Raw genomic sequence first — 23,937 nt, 5'->3', positions numbered from 1 at the left:
TGATTCAAGTGATAGCTATGCTGTAAAATATGTGTTGCCGCATTTATTTATTTATTTCCTGACATTGTAATTCGTTTTGATACTTTAGTTTTGTATTACGAATTCTTGGTTTAAATAAATAATGTTGTGATACTTTAAGCTTGAAAATGTTTACTAGCAGACCTTGCAGTCGTTTGTTCTTTTTAGAATCCCTTTTCGTGCGAAGTGTACAAGATAGCTTAATAGCCGTAAAAAACTCATCGCAACTTTGTTAGAATATCTTGAACCGGAAACTGGTAGTAATGACTCTCGATAGAAAATGGCACTCTGAATAGAATGACATATCACATGTTAACATGATCATATGTTAACATGATTTTCGCATATGGTTTATTTGAAATTATTACATGCAGTTCATACCAAAAAATTGACTCGAAATACCACGTGTGTTGTGCCAGATTATTCGTAAAAAATGTTTTTTTTCAAATACAGGGTGGCGCACCTCATTCGCCTCGGTTGTTTATACGAAAACGGAAAGATGTAGAACCAACATATTTTATGGGTATATGTGGGAAGGAAATGTGCATAATTTAAAACTGTTTTGAAATGTACAGGTTGTGTCGGAAGTAAGATCCATACCAAAATTATATTTTTTCTTATCACTTGAACACTCGGTATTTTATTACATTTTTGGATTCTTGAACATAAAATAAGGCATTTATTATAAAGGTTTAATATGTTTAAAAGCCTTGTTTTTTTGAGATATTTAAAAATATTTACATATGCATGCTAGAATAAAAAGCGTGTCAACACCCTGTACATTACTTTTCTGAATTAATTCTTGTACTGACTTTTAAGCCAAAGAAATAAACTTTACTAAAAAATTTGATAGCTTCCAAAAATGTATACAGGGGTATCAAAAATTGCTGTTCTGTTTTAAATATTTATAATACATAAAAACTTCGTTATTTCAAATGCAAGACCATGTATATTTTAAAATAAGCCGAAGCAGATTTAAATGCTCTTTCAAACTATATTAGGGTTTCCCATACCTATCTGTCTCAGATTTTGAATAAAAACCAAATTTTCATTAAAATGGCAATCGAGATGGCTGGTATTGGCATGGCAATTTGTTAGTGACAGTTAGTAGTTATTTTCAAATTCGACATTAGTTTATAGATTTTATTTAAATTTATATTATTTTTGTTTCTACATCTTTCCGTTTTTGTATAATCAACCGAGGCGAATGAGGTGCGCCACCCTGTATATGCTAATGAGCCACCCTTGTTCCATTTGAAAAAATTGAGAGATTATTAAAAATACGATTTGGGTATCTTTTACCCGGCCAGGAAAAGGCACAAAAAACATCAGACGATCAAAATTATTTTTCTGAGGCTCCTTGATTACAAATTAGCGTTTTTAACAGAATCATGGCACTACAGATTGAAATTTGAAATAAGATGTTTTTAAACGAAAATGTCAAAAGTTGACATATGATATGTCATTCTCTTCAAAATGTTATTTTCTATCGAATAAAGTAAAAGTATACCGAGGGTGCCATTGTCATAAGAAAAAAAAAATAATAAAAAAATAAAAAGAAAGAGAAAAGAGAAATATAAAAGTTATAAAAAAAATATTTACGGATCTAAAAAGAGCTATAAAAGGAGGTGTCAAAATATCTAAAACCTTTTTGTCTTATGACAACAGAAAAACTATAATTTATATTATAGCTGTGTTAAATTAAATAAAACTATGTTACGGTGAGATAATATGAATCAAAAGATAAAGGAAAAGAGACAGCAACAAACTAATAGTTATTATTTAATTGTTTAACTCTTACTCCTCGAACAGGTCAATGCCCAAATCGGTAGCTTCTACGGAGAGTAGGGGGGGTTATAACTAAATGTGTCTAAATTAAATATAAATAAGCGCCACCCACTTTCTGGACCCTAAGAGTAAAAGTGATGTTTCTGAAAGAAAGTGGGAAACAAAATACTAAATAAAACAATAAGAATCACTTAACTCATTTAATAAAGAAGGTTCAGCAGCAATCACGATAAAAAGGTAAAACTCTAAATATTGTATGTATGGCTTAAGACGAGAAAATCAGTTGTCAATATATCAAATTAAATTATAGAAATATACCAATATATCAGATAAAACTATTTAAATCTTATACTGAAATAAACTTAATAACTCAGTACATTTATATACTAAGGCAAATAATGAAAAGTAATTAACTACAAAACAGTACAGCTCAAAAAGTATCGGCAGTACACAAGTGGTAACTTGAACGATAGTGTCTAAACTTAAAAGGGTTAAATCGATATCATAAATCTCAAAATAATTATATAACAAACGCTATAAATTACTAAAACGGAAATACGTACTCGCGATACTTACTAGTAAGTTCACAGATCGAGCCGCAAGTAAAAAAGTCTAAAGAAGTTAAACTACAACTATCTTAAATACGCAAAAATAATTAAACTCAATAAACGATTAATACAACCGTTCGACTGTAGTAATCAAAACAGTAAAATTAAATGGGTACTTATCAGGACATTCCAGAATCTCGGTGGTCGGTGACTCAGATGGTTGCTGACTTTTGACTGCTTATGGAGACGGCGGACGGTGAGCTGGCTTCAATATCCCATAGTGGTCGGTCTCAGAAGGTCTTCTGGATCAAATGAGCTAGGTGATGAGGTGATGGTTAGCTCAGAACCACATGGTGAACACGGACGGGTGACGTCTTATTCAAAGGGTGACGTAGGGACCTCATGGCAAGAAGAAACGACAGCAACGGCACCGAATAATAGATCCAGCAGTACAAAAGGTAAAATGGAGATCAAATCCAAAATTAAATGGAGATAAAAACGAAGTTAAACTAAATTAAATGTAAATCCAAATTAAATTAAATCCAACTAAATTAAATGGCCTGAGATGTCATGTGGCCATTCATCAACTCTTCTCTCAAATTCATGCGGTTAAAGTAATTAGAAAAATCGGAAAACTCCACTTGAATAGTGCAAAACGGCAAACTATTCACTAATAAATTACTTAACCGAATTTGCTAGAACTTATATCAGCACAAGGCTTGATCCCAAAAGCGTGTCTGCACACAAAGACGGATCGTTCTAGAAGCAAGAATCATGGATGAACACCAGACAAAAAGGGCAGTAGTAAAAAAAACACAGCAAATCAATGTTGCCAATAAACCAAATAACATACTCCCTAAGAGCAAAACATGATATACGTTAAATATAAAAAACCAATAAATCAAAAGTATTGAAAGTAAACGGAAATCGAAGAAGAAATCGAATGTACTACAGGAAAATAATATTACGCAACCAATATACAATGTAAACAATCAAAAAGTCACCATCATATATAAATGTCATATATAACTGTCAATCAAACCCTATAATTTGGTAACTAATGCTAATATGCTCGATATTTACGTTGCCGCAGAATAAGAAATTACAAAATAACCTCAAATATTATTCCGCAGTAAACACATCGCTGTCAAAACATTACTCAAGATGATTTCAATAAAATTACGATTTTGCAAGCCTTTAAGAGACTAAATATCAGCCACACATCGTAAGTAATCTATTTAAAAGTATCTATTAATAATTACTAAACGTTTTATTTGCTTTTAGTTTATGATGTTCAAGAATTGAATGTGCTACACTGATATCAACACTTGTTCGATTCAAAATAGTGTTAAATTCATACTATAATCATGGAAAAAGCTATAGCATTTTTATAATAATGGTACATTCCAAGGAATTTGTGTAAAATATGATAATATAAACCAAATTTAACTTGTTGAAATAGAAGGCATCGTATTTAGCTTCGAAGAACTATAAAGCAGTACGAGACAGAGAAATTTACAGTGAAATTAGATCCTTCTTTATGTTGTTAAAAGAAAAAGTGTAAGGCAACAGTAAATAAACATATTTTAGCCTAGAAATTATATTATTTACCGATTTGTTTTTAGATTTTAAAGAAATGGCGAATGTTCCAGGTTTGATAAAACAATAAACTAAATTCAAGAACTGTCTCTAAAATTACAATATTAAGTCCAAAATAAATAAAATTAGAAAAGAAATCTATGAGAATATAAATCCCGTAACACCATGTAAAAATCAAAAGTTGTAGTAATTTCCGCTGAAACAGAAAGTGACAAAAAACAATAATTGAATACGATAATCAATACTAATATACCAAATCTCGATTTTTATCTGAAAAAGTAAAAACTTATAGGGGTGAACCACTTTCGAGACGCACCCGGTATTTATAATTAATTTATTTTTGTTTCCTAAAATATTTTGATTAAAAGAAAATATATAAAAGTGGGCAACGCTCTGTCGGTCAAGCTTAATCACGTGACTAAAAGTTTATTTGGTATGAACTGTGGTTGTGATTGATTGATACATTAATAGTGTTGTATGGTGTACTAAACAGTATTAATTCTTTACATTGAAAAATATATCGATTTCACAAATAAAAAAGTCAAAAAAAATTTTCAAGAAGGTAAAGATAAAGTCAACAGTTGACGTCAAAATATTGGCATAATCTGCTAACATTTTTCTATCGATACCGATCGATATCGATTTAGCATCAGTACCAATCTCTAATCCTAAAATCATCTAACAAAGTATTGCCAATTATTTCAATTATTGATTGCTCCATTTAGATTTCCACTTCATGACAGAGTTTTATAGAAAAAAAAGAACCAAAAATCTCCTATCATTTTCTTAAGGCTCATATTATTATAAATTGAATAAAACGGAGAATATTGCCCCTTTATCCAAAAAAAAAAGCAACCCGAGATTATATCGAAACCGTTTCGTTTTAAAAAGCAAACACATTTTAAAAGCCCTAATCGATTATTTGGCTGTGAATAATTTAGCACCGGCTGTGTCGGTTACGTTCGATTGGCTTCTTTGTTTTGCCTGCGTCTTTTCTTTTTCGATATTATACGGCATTTAACTTCGAAATCACCTTTTCTTATTTATTCTTATACATGGATCGAATATAGGGGGTGTTCCAATATTCCGTGGTCCTAAAACTACTATGTATTTCTGGAATCAAAATAAGTTCATTGGTAACAATTTGTTTCTTACGCAGGTGCTTCGTTTGTCCGTTAGAGGGTATCGAACTTAAAAATAAACTCATTTTTTACGATATTTTAAGAACCGTTATTCCGATTTGAATGAAATTTTAAATTTCTATGTTTTACGCTGTATTATCGCACCTAAAACACGCTGAAAGATCTATGTATTTTCAGTAAAAGCCGCAAAACATCAGCAACATTTTGAAGTGAACCTTCTTTACGCGTGTTGGGAGTAAGAATTCAAGGCCGTGAGGCACGAGCTAGAGTCAGGAAAAGTGGTAACGATAGGAGGTTAAGACGGAGCGTCGTAACTTGAGCCCTATGTGATCTAGGGGGCTGAAATTCGGAATGTAGATGAGGCTAGAAGAACCTTTGGTGGCGACCAAATTTGGTGGGTAGGCTATGTGCGCGACGGTGCACACGGCCCACCCTGCAAAGTTTGATATTTTGACGACTTTTCATGCACTATGAAACACCATCATCAATGGCGAAAAAAACGTCCGATTTAATGGGTCTTTGGAGCGTCGTAACTCAAGCCCTATGTGAGCTAGGAGTTTGAAACTCGGAATGTAGATGGGGCTCGAAGAACCTTTGGTGGCGACCAAATTTGGTGGGTAGGCGACGGTGCACACGGCCTCACCCTACAAAGTTTGATACGACCGACGTTTTGTTTACATCTTCTGTAGGAAAAAAAAATGTGGGTCGATTTTGGAATAATTGGGGACGGACTACAGGATGACGGTCTCGGCGTTTCGCAGCGATGCCTCTAAGTAGGTGAAATCATCAGGATTTTCCTTAATTATGGGTCGATTGGAACCAAACTCGGCACGTGCAGAGAGGTACCCGAATGGAGTCCTCAGATGGACAGACAGACAGATAGACAGACGAAAGTAAGAAGAAGCACTTCGAATATGCTCACATAGTGCACACGTAATTTTTTTTACATGCCATGATCTCTTTCTTGCTCAAAATAATTGAGTAGAGACTAGTGAAGCTGCTGATTCTGACTACTTAGTGGTTTTGGCATTTTATTGCACTGAAAATCGCAGTTTTAACAAAACAAAACGTATATATTTATATTTTCCATAGCAACTGTTAAAATTGCCTTATATCTATCAAAAATACTTGATAAAATAGTACTTTAACCACAAGGGTAGATTAAATGATACTTTAACAGCGAGGATAGGTTAAAAACTTTATTTTTTCTCGCACGTTTTTTAATTGCTTCCATTTTTGAAAATTTTTGTATTCCTTTTCATAAGTTATTCGGGATTTAAATGGAAGTAGTTTGAATATGGCGTTTGTCGCCGCAGCCTGAATATTTGTTGGTAATTTACGTATTTCGTTTTGAGCCATTTCTGGCTCAAATTCAATCAGCAATCGACACGAAAGAGATTTAAAAAATATTGACTCAAAACTGGCAACTAAAGAGACAGCTTTATTTATTTGTCAAATTACATAGAAACCAACGCCAATCCAGTACAATATTTTTTCTACTCGTAATAAATTCCTTGAAATAATAATTTCTGAATATTTTTTGAAATGTAACTAGCTATGGAAAAAATATTGTTTTATACACGACGATAAAATTGCATTATCGCCTCCCGAAATTAATTCACTGGCGATTTCATCGCCCGTGAATTAATCTTTTCGGTCGACGATAAAATACCATTTTATCGTCTTGTATAAAAAATGACTAAAATTCGCCAAAGAAAGTTCGCAATAGAATTGAAAATAATAAATGTCAGATTAGGAAAAGTAGTAGAATTGAAGATATTTTTTACAGAAGATTTTCAAAGAACAACCGGCAACATTTGCTATGACAACCGGCAACATTTGCTATGACTACCAACATAAAGCCTTTTTATCGGCTAATTTGCATACTTCATTCAACAGCGTGCTGTCTATTTTTATTGAGAATATAAGACTATGATAACAAGGACAAGTCCGTTTTAAGTTTCAAACTGATGTTTATTTATTAAAAAAGTTAAAACTTGCTAATAGTTTCAACGTCTTTGACAACGTACACGCCAACTTTTATTAATTTTTCAATACTCACACTTTTTTTTATTTGAAAAATCTACTTTAAGAACTTGAAATCGTCCTGTATACATTTCTTTCTTAATTTGAAATAAATATAATACATTCTGTCTAGTTTACACCTTTATTATCAAAATTAATTAACTCAAAGTCACTTTTTTCCATTCCCGATCTATTCTAAACATAAAATCTTTATTTAGCTCTAACACTATCACAACAATGGCGGTCGGAATTTAATTAAAAAAGTTATTATTAAAAGGCAACACGGTCTTCGAGTTTGTTTACCCTGTAAACAATGTTGTAATTGCTAGGCTCCAATTAAAGTTGTTTAAAAGTAGTTAGAGTAATTATGGCGACTGCCGGAACTACTTCGCATTAATTTGTTTATTCTGTGCCGGGTATGTGGAAAATAACTTTAAATAATAGGGGGATACGCTGTTTAGCAAACATTTGATTTAGTTTAACGAATGTCGTTATAACGAAATAACCACGGAAATAACCTATTCCACTTTTAAAGTAATTTTTAATTTTACCTAACAAACAATATTACATGATTTCCATTACAGTTTGATAATATGCTAAAAAAACTGTTAAACATGTATATACACATTATACATTTTTAACAGTTCTTATACAGAGTGACCAACAGTCATTGAAACAGTTGGCAATACTGTGATAGAGAATATTCGGATTAATGATTGGTACAGATGATAAAACAAATTATAGACCGAAAAAATGTAACAAATTATTTCAATTCGCTGACGTTATTTTTTTGTTTTTTTTTTATCTTCTTCATTTACAAGTTTTGACTTTGTTATTTGTGAAGTCTATAATGGAAAATTTCGATGGAAAAAATTACTATTTTTCAATAAAATTACAGTGTTCAACAGGAAAACAGAATACTTGCATAATCACGGCTTATTTCCATTTCGGCGTTCAAAACAAGACTAGAGATTAAACGTAATCGGCAAAGTAACTTTTCATCAACTCAGAATCGCAATTATGAACAGCGTTTAATTATTTATTAATATCAGAAAAGTATAGCCGGGCGATTTCAAAATAATGTTAACCATGAAATAAACGAAAATGGAACAATATGATAAGCCGATATTATAACGGCACATTTTGCCATTCAAATTTATAAAGATATTTAGAAATTGATAAATAAAGTGAATACATAAAGAAATAATAGAATGTATTGCCAATCAAACAAGGAAAATCAGAATAGCCAACTATTTCAATCATTGTTGATTGCTATGTAATTCTCAAAGCTTAAGGGATTTAGTTGAATTAATAGATTCGAATACCATTATATATAAAACTTATTTGTATATCATCCACAAAGCAAGCTTCATAATAAATTTAAAAAATCTTGAGATTGTTGTCATGTTATACCTTAAAACCTGTTGAACTTACCTATCGTAGTAATAATCCCTGAAACAAAAAATAACATTAGTAAATTGATACTATTTCAAAAAGGTATTTGATATAAATAAAACACAAAACAAATTCAACCATTTGCTAGTTTATCCATCTAACCATTGGTTTATATAAAGACCATGTCTTTAAATAAACCATTCTAAGATGTGCTTATTGATATAACACTAAACTTAATTATTGCTACGTCTTAAATATTCTATCTCTATATCATAGATAGAATTATTTTTCCTGTCCTATAAGGTGCGTTTAGACTTGAGCACTCACGAGTTGAGCGTACGCGTACGGAATTCGTTCGGGCTAGATGAAATTAAAAACATATTTTTCGACGAATGAAGTGATCCACGACGAATTGTGCGCGGACAGCAGAGTTGTGTTGGAGAAAACAATGGACGACCAAGATATAGCCGCGGCTGCATTTATTGTTATGCCACAATTTAATTATAGAAAGAAGAAAAATAAAAAATATCGTCGTTGGTTGCAAACCCAAATGTTTAGAAATCGATATAATATTACTAAAGAACTTAGTATCTGAGGAGGGTTATGATCAGTTCAAAAATTTTAAGAGAATGACCAGACCCAACTTTGAATATTTGCTAAATTTAATTACACCAAAAATTACGATAAACATTTTAGAATAGTAATATCGCCAAGAAAACGCTGAACCTTGACTTTACGTTTCTTGGCAAGTGGAGTCTTGTATAGCAGCCTACCTAGCTAGTACTTTTTAAACTGCAGCACTATGGGTTCAGGGGAACATCTCTCGAATGGTTTAAGTGGTATATGAGCAACAGAAGTCAACTTGTGAGGGTGGATACCACGTTGTCTTCTAGCAAGCCAATAGAATGTGGAGTACCACAAGGCTCAGTACTAGGCCCTATTTTGTTTCTTCTTTTTATTAACGACATTGCTAACATAAACATCAGTGGCAAAATATGTCGTTTTACGGACGATACTAGCTTCCCTTGGAGCAACAAGGACGTCACTGCACTTCATAGGATTATATAAAATGACTTAATCACCATTAAATCTTGGTGCGATTCGAACCTCCTGAGTCTCAACATTTCTTAAACTAAAGCTTTGTTGTATAAAAACTCGCTGCAGCCTTTTGTACTTAACAACACCACCATTGACGTCGTAAAATCTGTAAAATTCTTAGGGCTTGTTGTAGACAATTCTCTGAAATGGGACATGCATATCGAAGCTTTGTCGAAAAAATTATTGAGCTCTGCCTGTTTTGCATTAAGATCTGTTTCTAAGGACCTTAACATGTCAGTGGCTAGAACTGTTTATTATGCACTTTTTGAGTCGCACCTCAGGTATGCCCTTCCATTCTGAGGTACGTGTTGTGCGACTCAATTTGACTGCATTTTCAAGCTCCAGAAGAGAGCTGTTCGATATTCACTGGGACTAAACAGCAGAACTCATTGCCAGGACTTTTTTAAAAAATTAAAAATATTAACTCTTCCTTCCTTATTTATATTTGAATCCATTTGCCTAATACGTAAACATGTATCAGCTTCTCAAGAAAGGCCATCTCACACTTATCCACTCAGAAACGCGGAGCAAGATCTTTATCTACCTACCACACGTTCAGAGTTAGTTAGAAGTTCAATATTATACAACTCGAAAAAAATGCACAATCACCTGCCATTTGAAATAAAATCCAAACTATCATTTTCTTCATTTCGCAAAGCATTGAACTCTTATCTACTAGACAAGGCTTTCTACGCCGTAAATGAATTATATTTTGATAATCGAATTTGATCTTGTAAACACTGGTCTAATGTTTGCTATTGCTATATTTATCAATGACACCGAAATAAATTTATTTAGAGGTCATTGATATTTACTATAAACTAACTAAATATTTTTGAATATTATTTTTATTTTTTTTTATTCTTTGACATTGTAAACATTTATAAATGTTTATTATAAACAATAAGACTGACAATATTATTTGTATAATGTTTTGTATTATCTTTTGTTTGTTTGTTTGTGTACCTTGTTTGTTTACTTTTCCTTTGTCTACAAATTTTAAAAATTTTTGACAATAAAGGCATTTATTTATTTATAAAGTTTCTAAATCTTCCATCGCCTATATTATTCCCGAAGTAGCGACTGTAGGTAAATTTCTGGAGTTTATAACGGCTTCAATGAAGGTAGAAGCAATTTATAGGGTATTAGTAGATCTATATTCTGAAATATTCATATCAGACGTACTTGGAGAAGTGAGGTCGTGATAGGAGCTGGTGTTAGATGTAACGGAATGTTCATTAGTGAAAGCTGGGGACGTTTGTAGGGACAGACTATGAAAATATTATTACATGGAGAAAACGGCTTTTAATTTTTTTTGTGCGTCATTAATATCGATATGTTCAATATTAATTTTACTTGCCAGGTCTTGCCATGCGTCATTTTTTTTTGTTTTTGAATAATACGCAGAGTGATTTACATTCCATAATTTTTTTTTTAATATTTTTTATATTCTTTCATTAACAATAACGAAGAATTCGTTGGTCCACTCCATAATTTTATTAATGAAAACAAAAAAAAATCACACACGCACGCAGCCAAAACAAATTTCCGGTGCAAACTGAACGTTCCCCAAAATCTCTTTGAGCGCGGATCAAAAACCGACACCAGACTGTTCGCGTTCGCGGCTACTCTCGCACAGGCAGATTCAGAGTGAGCGTGTCATTCTATCCAGAGTGTCATTTTCCATCGAATAAAGTAAAAAATACAGAGGGTACCATTTAAGAATCAAAAGTTGTAGTCATTTCCGGTAAAATAGGAAGTGACCAAAAACAATTGAATGCGTCAATCAATCCTGTCCAATTGATGTCATATACTATTATACCAAATCTCGTTTTTTTCGACTTTCCCTGCAAATCTTAAACTGTCCAAATATTTAAATCTGCGTATGCTGAATACACTTGCCAAATTTAAATAATTTTTGGACAAGCTGATTTTAACTTAAGAAAAACTGCAGCTATTTTTAAGTTATAACTGAACAGGTAACAGAGCAAAACCAGACAAATGTCAACTTACTTTAAGTTGTCAGCCTATCAATTTATGATTGTCAAATGTAATTTATTGTACTGTCTACACTACTACCACCGCTAGTACGTTATAGTACGTACGGTTTGTGTGCCCGAAATGTATTTAAAAATAGAGGCAGCTTTTCTTAAATTAGTTAAAATCGGCTCGGTCCAACAGGGAAGCCAGTATTTGGACAGTTAAAAATTTACATGAGATTTCCTATGTTTCCAACTACTTTAAGAAACTTAAGTTAACTCCAAGAAAAAAATAATTACAATTGAATATTACCGTATACAGAGATATAAAAATGAAAACCATACCACTTTATCAAATTACCGAAGAGACACACCGTAGCGGTCCAAGATACAATTTAAAAGAAACACAATTTAAGATGTCCCTGCTCCCTGCATCGTACTTTACCCTTTCTCTCGGCGGGAGCAGAAATTGTTTCGGACGTTCTTTATTCCCTCACTGCCTTCATATATAACTCTTTTCCTGTGCCTCGCGAGACATTCCCAATCCCCAAGAACGGGAATAGGGACGGGAGTGGCATGCACCGGCAGAATCCAGATTAAATATTTAGGTTGTAAGTTATCCTTTCTTAAATTCAATTGATCTTCGTTTACGCGACGTTGCTAGTTTCAGGTTCTATACGTATATATGCAGTAATATTGATATTGAACGCTGGCATTTTTGGTAAGAAAAATATTACAGCTTTTAAATATCAGTTTACTTATATTTAGTTCGAGACATTATCAGCAACTATTTAGTATTTATTTATTTAGTAGCTAAACAAAAAAGGTTCTGAGAGCAGTTACAGTCATCAATATTTGAAGACATACTATATCCTTTATCGTACATATACACTGCCGGTCACTTTATCCTCTGGTCTGTACTTTAAAGCATACGACAGATATACAACCAGTTGATAGAAAGAGAGACAACATGAAAACATTTTTCAACTTCCGTGGGTGATTTGTCTCCTAGGTCTGATAGGTCTAGCGTGGTTTCGCCAAACACCTCAAACCTGATCGCATATACGTATACTGCAGACGCATAAGGCATCGCTGAACGATTCGGCTTTTTAAAATATATCCGACCAATAAAAATAGCAGTAAAGTGAAGACGTAGTTTGTCCTTATATGTCTGCAGTTTACTAAGGTTGGTCAACTTGTAAACGGCAGACATAGTTTATGCTAGTACGTCTACAGTTTATGCTGTTTATAGAAATGTAAATACCAACTTATATCACTTATATGATACCAACTTATACCACCGTATAAAACCAACTTTTTTAATTGCTCTTATGTAAATGAACATAATAACAAATTAACATTCGTAAAAAATCACTATTTCCTAAATTTATTGTCACTTAGACCAATGTTTCTACATACAGTTGCAATTTGTGTGGTGCTCTTTTTTGCTGTTTTCTATTTGATTTTCCAGGTTTTCGTCCAGCTAATGATGCTTTTCTACCTGTCATTGTAACTTTACTTCTTGATATTGAAGTCGGTTGTACAGCTATTTTTTTCCTTTTCTTAATACTACCTGCCTCTGATTTTTAGACGGAATTCCTGCATATTTAAAAACAGAATGCGAGCCTGATATCTATGATTGATTTGATTTGGCATACTTGGTACAGTTGTCCAAATATTTCATTACAGCAGGTCCAAACGGTTCAGCATCACTTTCAAGCTTTGACATAACAAATTCGAATGTGCTGTCCATTTAGTTTTTATTGGTTCTATGTCAATATTTCCTTTTCCATCAAATTCCATGGCATCATCATTATCAAACGTCTCCTGATCTTTTTGGACAGAAGAATAATTATTACAAGAAGACATGTCCTGGTTTGAATTCTTTGCTGTAAGGTCTTTCATTTTCAGTGTATCAAAAGAAGATGAATTTGCAATTTTTCCCAAAGCGATTTAATAAAGCATATTATGTTTGGAGGAAAGTGATAAGGTGTTAGTTGCTGTAAATTAATTATATTTTTTGGCAACAGTTCCTTGGTGCTTGCAATAGTGGCCATTATAGCCAATTGGGCATGAACATTTGAAAACAGACATATCTACTATAATAAACATATCTACAACACCTAATGCAAATTGCAGACGTGCAAGATCTAACTATGTCTCCAGTTTACGCGCCTGAAGCAATAATTAGACCGACTCTAGCCGAACATTTGCGGATTATTTGGCTATCCATTGTGTGTTTGCAGTATACGTATATGAAACTTGGTCCTCCTCCCAGCGGGGCAGGTACACATTATATGCTTCATTGTTTTCGCCATCTTCCATATAGAGTCGGAATTCGGCGTCTTCCACCAGTCCTATCCTCTGTAGGTGTAATCTCAGCCGGCAGTGGCCCTTGTATACTGCAATGAGCGTACGCGCTCCATTCCTACCAGCTTTTAAAAGTTCTCCTGTTCTGCGATTGGATAGCCCTGCTAGAATTTTCTTGGCATGTTCCATTTCGGGACAGTCATTCCAGTCCCGAAACGTTGCACCTCTAACCCATAAAAGTACTGGAATGCCAAGTGTCGGTTCTGGGTCCACGAATAACGAACCTGGACCAGTTTTGGCGAGAGAATCAGCACATTTGTTTACCTCTAGGCCAACATGTCCCGGTATCCATATTAGCGACACTTTGTTCATATCTCCTAATATATTGAGTAGTTTCCTACAATGAAGAATCGTCATAGACGTACTTTTCGTTGCCTCAAGTGCTTTGAACTCGGTTGGACTATCTGAAAATATGCTTATTTGTGGGGGTAAATCGGGGGTCACTTTTCGGAGATCATGGGGGTCAATCTAATAATAGCTGATAACATAAGAACGACGCGCGACGTGGCCATCCAAACTAATATAGTATGGCCACGTTTAAAGAATGTCAGAGGAGAGGCTTCCAAAGCAAAGCAACCCCTGGACACCAGCGCCAGCGGGACGACGAAAAAGGGATAGGCCACGCAAGAGTTGGAGAGAAGGGATAGATAAAGAGCTAAGTGAACGAGAGCTCAAAGACGACCCGTAACTACATAGGGAGTACTGACGACTGGGCATCGGAAAACGCTGAAGGACGTTTTAAAACAGATTGAAATATCTTCCAAAGGTCATCAACATCTGAACTCAACAACATCTGATAACTGGTTTAAGTAGATGTATGAAATCGTTTTGTGTCTAATTTATTATTTTATATGGTCTTTTGTAAATTTATGTACATGTAATTAGCGTTAGTAGAGAACTATGAGGAGTTCTAAGTACACTTAGTTGTGCTTCCAAAGGTATATGGCGATCTACATCTGGAGACATGGGTGATGTTTTGTAGTACAGGTATAACATAGTCTGGTGTCTTTTGTTATTTTGTATGCTCTATTGTAAGTTTATATAAATAGAATTAATGTTAATAGATCATCGTCAAGGGTTTTTTTGGGTAAAGTTAGACGTGCTTCCAAACATCATCTACATTTGAAGACATGGATTACTTTTTGTAGTTCATGTATAAAATTATTTGGTCTTTAATGTCTATTCTATATTGTCTATGTTTATTTTCTAATTGCTTATATCATATTAGTGACAATTAAAATAAAAACACTGTATCTATACAAACTTGCAATACTGTACTTCCTACTCATCCATTAGTATTATCGCAAATTTTACACCACGCTTTTCTCTAATTCCATTTAAACCAACACGCGACACGCCCTCTATTGCCAATCTGCTACTTCCATCACGGCGGTCATTTATTATGACAAAACCTTAAAATGCGACGTAAATCCTGGCTGGGCGCCGCGCCCCATAAATTTTTCCGTCTTTTACGGGGACCCCGGTCTTATCGTTGCCATATCCGCGCCGTCTATGTATGGGTTTATACGTATTGCTTGGCTAGTTTCAGAAAAATAACCTGCTCGAAAGTAAATAGCAACATTTCTTTATATATAAACCGGTCTAACGATAATCTGGATTGGTATGGGTTTACAGTGGAACCGATAGAGACATTAGTTGTATTTATTGGATTAGGGCAATATTTTACTTAGAGTTTATTTCGGATTGGTAAATATACTGTTGGTCTGTATTTTACGCCAATATTGCATTGAAACAACATTAGTTAGTTAAGAGGAAAAAATTCTAGGTGCGGTACTGCCCTTAATGGTCATCAATATCTGAAGACATTTTGACTATGGATGAATTCTTGTAGTCCCCATGTATGAAAGAAGACATTATGACTATGGATGACTTCTTGTAGTCCCCATGTATGAAAGAAGACATTGTTACTATGGATGACTTCTTATAATCCCCATGTATGAAATTGTCTTGTGTCATATGCGTCTATTGACCGTTGTTAGTAGATAATCAGGAAGGGTTCTGGGTTAGAGATAGACGTGCTTTCAAAAGCATATGGCCCTCCACATTTAAATACATGGATCAGCCATTTATGGTACCTACATCCTACATGTACAAAATAGTTTGGTGTTTATTTTATTTATCTGTTGTAAATTTATGTGTATCTCTTTAATGTTAGTAGATAATCATGAAGGGTTTTGGGTAGAATTATATGTGCTTTCAAAGGTCATCAACTCATCTGCTGTCTATTTTATTATTTTATATGGTCTATTGTAAATTTATGTGCGTATTGTAACGTATGTATGTAACGTATTTAACGTTAGTAGAGAACCATGCAAATACAATGAGACGTGATTCCAAAGGTATATTACATCTGAACACATGGATGACTTCCTGTAGCACATGTATAAAATTGATGATTACTAATTACCGATAGAAAGTTTATAATGTTAATTGACACAATAAACACCAGATGATTTTATTACATACGCTGATAAAAAAAATATGTAAAATTACACATTTGATCATTGGATACTTTTATGCCACACAAATAAGTGTAAAATTCCATCATGTCTGGAATTTTACATTTATCATGTAATTTTACATTTTTGGTGTGTAAAATTAAAATGTAGAAATGCATTTGGTATTTAAGCTTACAATGTACCGGGTGTCCCACTAAGAATAGCTCTCGGCTGTATCTCGGAAAGTATTAGCCGTAGGGCCTACGGAAAAAAAAATATTTATAACTAAAGAGGCTATGAGAAATTGCTGGAAATTATTTTCAAGTTTGTAAAACGGCCGCTAGGTGGCGCAACTGCTATGGAAAATAAGAAAATAGATTTTTCACAGAATTTTGCCTAGATAATGGGTACTATAAATAATAGCTTCATAATCTTCAGTAAATTTTGAATTTTTTGTGTTAGTACCATTTTCCCCTATCTGCTAAAATAAAGTGGTGGGGGAAGGTTATAACTACGGACTGGATGATCAGAATCCAACAAACGAGGGCTCGTTTAAAAGAGCGTTTCTAACTCTATATTATACTATAAAAATATTAATATAAAGGTTTTGAACGTAGACGCTAGGGGGCGCTTTCTTACAATTTAACAAACATAGCGCGTTTTTTCAAAAAAAATTAATACGATAGTATATGTAATTTTAGCCGATAGTAAAGAGTAGTAAAAGCTTAAAAAGTCAGCGAAAACCGCATCTTGATATCTTCTTTCAAAACGAAGATATTAGCAAAATTATAATAAATACCAAAAAATAAGCCCTTAATGACCTTATTTTTACAACACGGTATCAGTGCCCTCTTGATTATGCCCATTCTAACAAAAAAATAAGACAGAAACAGTTAGTTTATTTTAAAATAGACGAAATACGAGAATACCATAATACCAGACGTATTAATATCTAATAATTATGATATTAATAACAGTGAACAAGAAACGATGATTCAGCGAAGTCATGGTAGGCTTTGGAAAAAAATTGCTTTTGACGTAATAGTATAAACGTCAAATTGTTATTAGATAACATTTTGATAGTCTTTTATCTTTTGATTGCTTTTTCAAAATGTCAACAACTTCAACGACTTCAAATAATAAAGGCATTTTAAAAAAGCAATTAAAAGATAAAAACAGGCTGCTAAGACTATCAAAATGTTGATCTAATAACAATTTGACGTTTATACTATTACGCCAAAAGCAACTTTTTCCAAAGCCCACCATGACTTCACCGAATCATCGTTTCTTGTTCACTGTTATTAATATCTTAATTATTAGATATTAATACATCTGGTATTATGGTATTCTGGTATTTAGTCAATTTTAAAATAAACTAACTCTTTCTATCTTTTTTTTTTTTTGTTAGAATGGGCATAATCAAGAGGGCTACTGATACCGTGTTGTAAAATTAAGGTAATTAAGGGCTTATTTTTTGATATTTATTAAAATTTTGCTAATAACTTTGGTTTGAAAAAAGATATCAAGATGCGGTTTCGCTGAATTTCAAAACTTTTATTACTGTTTAGTATCAGCTAAAATTACATATACTATCGCATTTAACTTTTTCGAAAAAACGCGTAATGTTTGTTAAATTGTAAGACAGCGCCCCCTAGCGCCTACGTTCAAAGCTTATGTTTATTGTTTATATGGTAATTATATGGTATGGTTCATATAGAGTAAGAAACGCTCTTTTAAACGATCCCTCACTTGTTAGATTCTGATCATCCAGTCCGGAGTTATTAACATTTAAATAAAAACAGATCTAACCTTCCCCCACCACTTTATTTTCGCAGATAGGGGAAAATGGTTCGAACAAAAAATATGCAAAAATTAGTGAAGATTATGAATCTGTTATTTGTAGTATCCGTTATCTAGGCAAAATTGTGTAAAAACTCCTTTTTCTCATTTTTAATAGCAGTTGCGCCCTCTAGCGGCCGCTCTACAAACTTGAAAATAATTTCCAGCAATTTCTCATGCTCTCTTTAGTTACAAATATTTTTTTCCACAAGCTCTACGACTAATATTTTCCGAGATACAGCCGAGAGCTATTCTTAGTGGGACCCCTATACTTATACTTCTTTAGTGTCTTAATTATACGACTTAGTCCACTTCAGATTATGTATTTTTACTACATTAGCGTGTATTTTTTCATTATATGGACATGTAACTTTTTTTGCTCTGTCCGATTTAATGTGTATTTACCATGTATTATTACACTATAGATGAATGAATATGACCAGGAACTAGGAATTGGTAAATTGCACCCAAAAGGTGTTTATAAAAGAAACTCATTCGATTATCTAAATATCTATTAACTTTCAGTGTTATAGTTCCATAAAAAGATATATAAACACAAATCAAAAATATCGAGAATAGATTACTTAAAAAAACATAAAATATTTTATATTATTGAATTTGAACAATTTAAACAAAATTAGTTCAAAATTTGATGTCCTACAATGTAAATCATCTGTGACTGAATGCTATATTGCATATTAAAAACTTACCTTCTGAAATACATTCTGCTTTTACGAGTATGTCGAAATTCAAATGAAGTTATACATTAAGGTTTTGAATCATATCCAGGGTTACTACAGCTTCCTAGAAAAATGTCCGATTCTTAACTGGAGGCCTAAACACGCCAATACCTTTCAGTAAAAAATGAATCCTCATATATCTTTTTTTTTTCTAAAAAAATATTTAGTAAATTTAACAATACTTAAGTTTTTGTAATACATTTGCACATATTTGCAGTATGAAAGTGACTATAAAAGGAATAAGCCGAGATAATACTCTTGGATCTGACCCTACTACAAACAAGTATTGTATAATATTATTTTGAATACCTATTTGTCATACATACCTTTTTAAAACCGAATTCGAAATTTTGTTCATTGAAATTTCCACATTTTCCTTGTTTGTTAGTTTCGTTTTTTTCTCGTTTCTATTTTCTCATTTGCCATAAAGATGATATCAAAGTTTCCTTTTTGAACTATATTCAATTATCTTTCATCTCTCTTCCAATACTATATCAAGATTCACACGCAGCCCTATAACTTCTAAATATTATTTTTGGTTACAGATAAACATTTTGTATTAAACTTATTAATATCAACTTACCTTTCATTTTAACTAGACTATTAATTCAAATAATGTAGATTTGTCCAATACTAGTTAAATGGTGTAGTTGTATCACCCAAAACGACAAGTGCTATAGTGATGGCGGATCTAATACAGTTCAGTCTCTATAGACGGTGGATGGCTTCATCGCGTGATCTACTATTGCGTAATCAAGCACGTGATCCGATACATTATTATAATTGGTTGAAGAAACTTAATACATTGCAAATTTACAATTTGGACGAATTTTTACATTGTATTTTGTGATTCTACATAATAGCCTGTACTTTTCATGGAAATTTACATATAATAGGAGAAATATTACAGGCAGCCTTGTAAAAATACACATAAAATTTATATTTACTATGCATTTTGTAAATATTAAATTACTCATATGTAGAAATACCTTCGTAATTATTTTTATGTAAAAAAACTCAAAATTGTCTGTGAAAAAATAATGTAAATTTACCCTAATTTTTATCATTGTAGACTAAATGAATCCATTCATGTCGTCAGATGTGGAGAAGTTCAAAAGGCATTTAAAGCTGATGTGATTGACTGTATAATGTGTAGATTCGTTCAGTCAGGAGATTCTTCTGACATAATTATGTGTGGTCTGATGTAGAGACATCAGGCCACACTTGTATGTCAGTGCGATAGTCTGACAAATGTGCGGTTCTTTACTAAGGAAGAATAATTATTGATGGGATTGAGAGACAAAGTCATGCGTAGATTCTTTCTATCAAGATACGACACATTTTCTATGTCAGTGCGATAGTCTGATAAGTGTGCGGATGTGCTGAAAAATTGTATTAACCGACTAAAAAAACTATATGAAAGGTTCAGTCTTCAAAACTTATTAAAAAGGATATGAATGTAAAGATAATAAAACCACAATGGATATGTTAAAACAAGAAAACTAAGCAAGCTCGAGAAGAATTTAAGACTGACGGGATTGACAAAAAACATTGTTGTAGTATAACAATCCAGGGTCGTTCAATACAGTTGAAGAGGTAATATTTTGGCCAACTGTTCAAAAAACAATATAAATGAAATTAAGGAACCTACGTTGTGTTAAATATTTTTCCGATGCTCCCACAGAAGCAATATTTTGGGAAATTTGAGGAGAATAGGTTATGTAAATCGAACGTTAATTTTGTAAATAGCCCTACTTATTTTATTAAATGAAATTAATGGAGTGTCCCTTACTCTGCCTGGAATTCACAAGTAAAAGAGCACGGCAGAGAAAACATTAACCACTATTCTAAAGAAACCAACTATGCTGTTCTGAACTTTAATAAAATAAAAATAATAATAATAATACAGAAACTATTCTCATAAGTTTATAGTTTAATACTTTAAAAACATGCCACATTTATTACATTCAAAACTGAAGAGGTTCGGTTTGTTAGTTTAGCGGGTTGTCACCAGTTAAGGCTCTGGTTGCGAAACTCGAAGCTAAAGTTGAAGGTTGGGTGGAAATATCCTTGGATCATATTCCTTGTTTGGTTGGGTTTGGTTGCGTTAAGAAATGTATTTGTTTGCCCCTTTTGTGAGCTAAAATATTAGCCTAGTCACGGTCGAGAAATGTTAATACAGTTAACAAGGCCCTTATTGTCATACTGAACCAAAAACTTTGGCACGAATGGACAGTAAAAATTGTATTTAGATTACTTTTAAACTGAAATTATTAACAGCATAAATCGATTCCATTAAATACATACACATGTTATATGATACCTTTGTCAGATGAAATAAATAAGGAAAAACATTAGTTGAATAATGAGGAAACATTTACTTTACCTTTAATAACATTCTTTGTCACAATAACCAGAACTTACAAACCAAAAGAATAACACCTGTGCGTCTCGAACAGTAGCCTAACACCTATCATCTCCGGTCGTTGTCTGATTTCCCTCTCCCTAGTTTACGAATAATATTTAAAAAATCAATAATTTTATTTATGTATACAATAACCTGGAAGATTTTATCAAGGCCGCGCCGGCGCCGCGCGCCGGTCTATCAGGGTTCAGAGCCTTTTGCCAAGGCCGGGATGGTCCGAACTGTATTCCGGAAACTTCGGCAACCTATTCTGCACATAAAAATAAGTAAAAAAGATCGTATAAATGTGTTTCTCCTAAAATGCTTAGTTTCGGAGATACAGTGTGTGGAAGTTTCAATTTTATTTCGATTTTTTCCAAATAATTAAGTATCGTCAATACTTGGATTAAAATTGGTGTCTAGGAGTTCTTTGGCATGAGAAATTTGATTTTTATGTCAAAATGACTCCTATTTGCAGAGGGCGCCACCATCAAAATCAAATTTCTCATGTCAAAAAACTCCCAGACACCAATTTTCATCCAAATATTGACGTTACTTCAGAAACTATCTGGAAAAAATCGAAATAAAATTGAAACTACTACACCCCGTATCTCCGAAACTAAGCATTTTAGGACATACATTTATACGAACTTTTTTACTTATTTTTATGTGCAGAATATACTGCCAAAGTTTCCGGAATACAGTTCGGACCACCCTGTATAGAGTGTCTTTACTGAATGTATTGAATTTAAAGAAATATATTTATTTTTAAATATAAATTTAAATTTTTAATAGAAAAAAGACAGGACAGAAAACATTTACACATTTTAGGCAGCGCGATTGCTTAGCAAATGTTTGTTTGTACTTTTTTTGACGATAGAAAAACGGTCTTTGGACTATTCCTCCCCCCAAAACCACAGTTAATGTGTAAAGGTCGCAATGGAATTGACCAATGAGCATCTCATAAAGCCTATCAATCTATAGGGTATGAAATAACAATTATTCTCCCACTTACAGATGATGAAAAGGCAACATTTAATTACTAAATGTATATATTGTGTCTAAATAAAGCAAATTTACATAATTAAACTCCCACAGCGGTTTCCGTTCTTGCCAATTGCATAATGCAAACGAACCGTTCACTATTTAATCAGTTACCGTTAAGTGCAAACTATCGGTTTAATGTCAATCGAACGCGTCAGGTCGGATAACATCTGCGCTAAAAGCCAGGCCGTTTCTCTCTATCGTCTCTTTTTTCTCATTGGTTAATAATTTTCAATGCGCTTTATTACAGATCTAAAATCCATACGAAATGAGAAATTTCCATATTTCTCGATTTAAAAGCATTATTTTGTTGAATTTTGCTGGACAGTTTCAGACAGACTCTTTTGTTTGACTTTATGAAGAAAATTGCTTTAGTTTTTGCTAAATTCATTTTAAAACCTATTTTATTTCGATTACGAAGAAAGCTTAGCAAATGTGGATCTAGAAATATTTTTTTATAGCCGGGGTTATTCCAGATATTTCACTTCCTGTGATGGCAGTATTTCATTTCCATCTAGATGGATTCTTTTCAAGTTTTTGAGATTTCGCTTTCTGGTGAATGGCGCCCTACCGCGTTTTTGTCTGAGTTGATGCTCAGCCCGACAGTCCTGCCTGACATCTCTCAGCGATGCGGAGCCCTCTTTGGATAATATCACACAGGGTGCCTTCATATTTTCCCCGTGCAATCTATTTCATTGTCATAGTCATTCCGCTAGAGTTAATTCGTCTAGTAGTTCATCCACTACCAAGCTCCACAGTAGGGCGAGGTCACTCCACCTCGTGGAGTTCCTTGCGTTGTTTTTACAACTACAGTTTTGGTACCTATCTCAGCCTCCGCTGTTCGTGTTGAGAGCATTTCCAAAAAACCAGCGAATTATCGTACTGTTCACCCCTCTTGTTTCCAGAGATCGCTTGAGTGTGAGTTATAGATTTTTCTTATTTTACCTTCTTTTCCCTAATCAGGAAAAAAATAATTTTTTACAGATCGTGACGCTTATCAGCTTAAAGGGTCAAGAATTGGCATTTTGGAAAAAGAAGAGCTGTGCTTTTTGCAGTAAAGCAGTAATGCAGTAAAGCAGTTTGAGCAGTTTTTTGTAGTGGATTGATGAGATCTTTTGAGTGCTGATTGGAGATGGTCTTGTCTATAGTTTTTTAATAGTTATATTAAATTTCCGGATAATAGTACGAACTAATGCATCGTTTCCCTTTATTGCAAACATTTTTGAAAACTTCTGATAGTTTGGAGCTATTACGTCATTGATATGGGTTCAACTACGAGAGGAGAATCAATCTAATTGACAACACATTGGGTGCAAAACATAAGTATTCACTTATATTTTGTACGTATTTGAATCTATTTTGCTCTTTTTTCTTTCTGCAACTTTTGCCTTACTCATATTCATATTTAATCTGCAAATTTAAAATAATTTAATTATTAGTAAATCTACATAGTTTTTATTAGATTTTGTTGTTTTAATTTGAGATATAT

General features: G+C 33.1%; 1 protein-coding gene across 1 annotated transcript in view; it reads right to left on the bottom strand.

The window, feature by feature from the left end:
* Positions 1 to 23,937, bottom strand: part of LOC115889159 (heterogeneous nuclear ribonucleoprotein C-like 1) — an 827,286-nt gene that overhangs the window by 202,629 nt on the left and 600,720 nt on the right. Inside the window, exon 7 of the mRNA XM_030909100.1 lies at positions 8,555 to 8,572. Coding sequence (XP_030764960.1) covers positions 8,555 to 8,572 — 18 coding nt within the window. The remainder of the gene's footprint in view (positions 1 to 8,554; positions 8,573 to 23,937) is intronic.

Source organism: Sitophilus oryzae, unplaced genomic scaffold (assembly GCF_002938485.1).
Source record: "Sitophilus oryzae breed Bouriz unplaced genomic scaffold, Soryzae_2.0 scaffold_811_pilon_pilon, whole genome shotgun sequence".
Classification (NCBI taxonomy): Eukaryota; Metazoa; Arthropoda; class Insecta; order Coleoptera; family Curculionidae; genus Sitophilus; species Sitophilus oryzae.
Note: the sequence above shows the minus strand (reverse complement) of the source record. Positions and strands in the feature narration are given on the sequence as shown.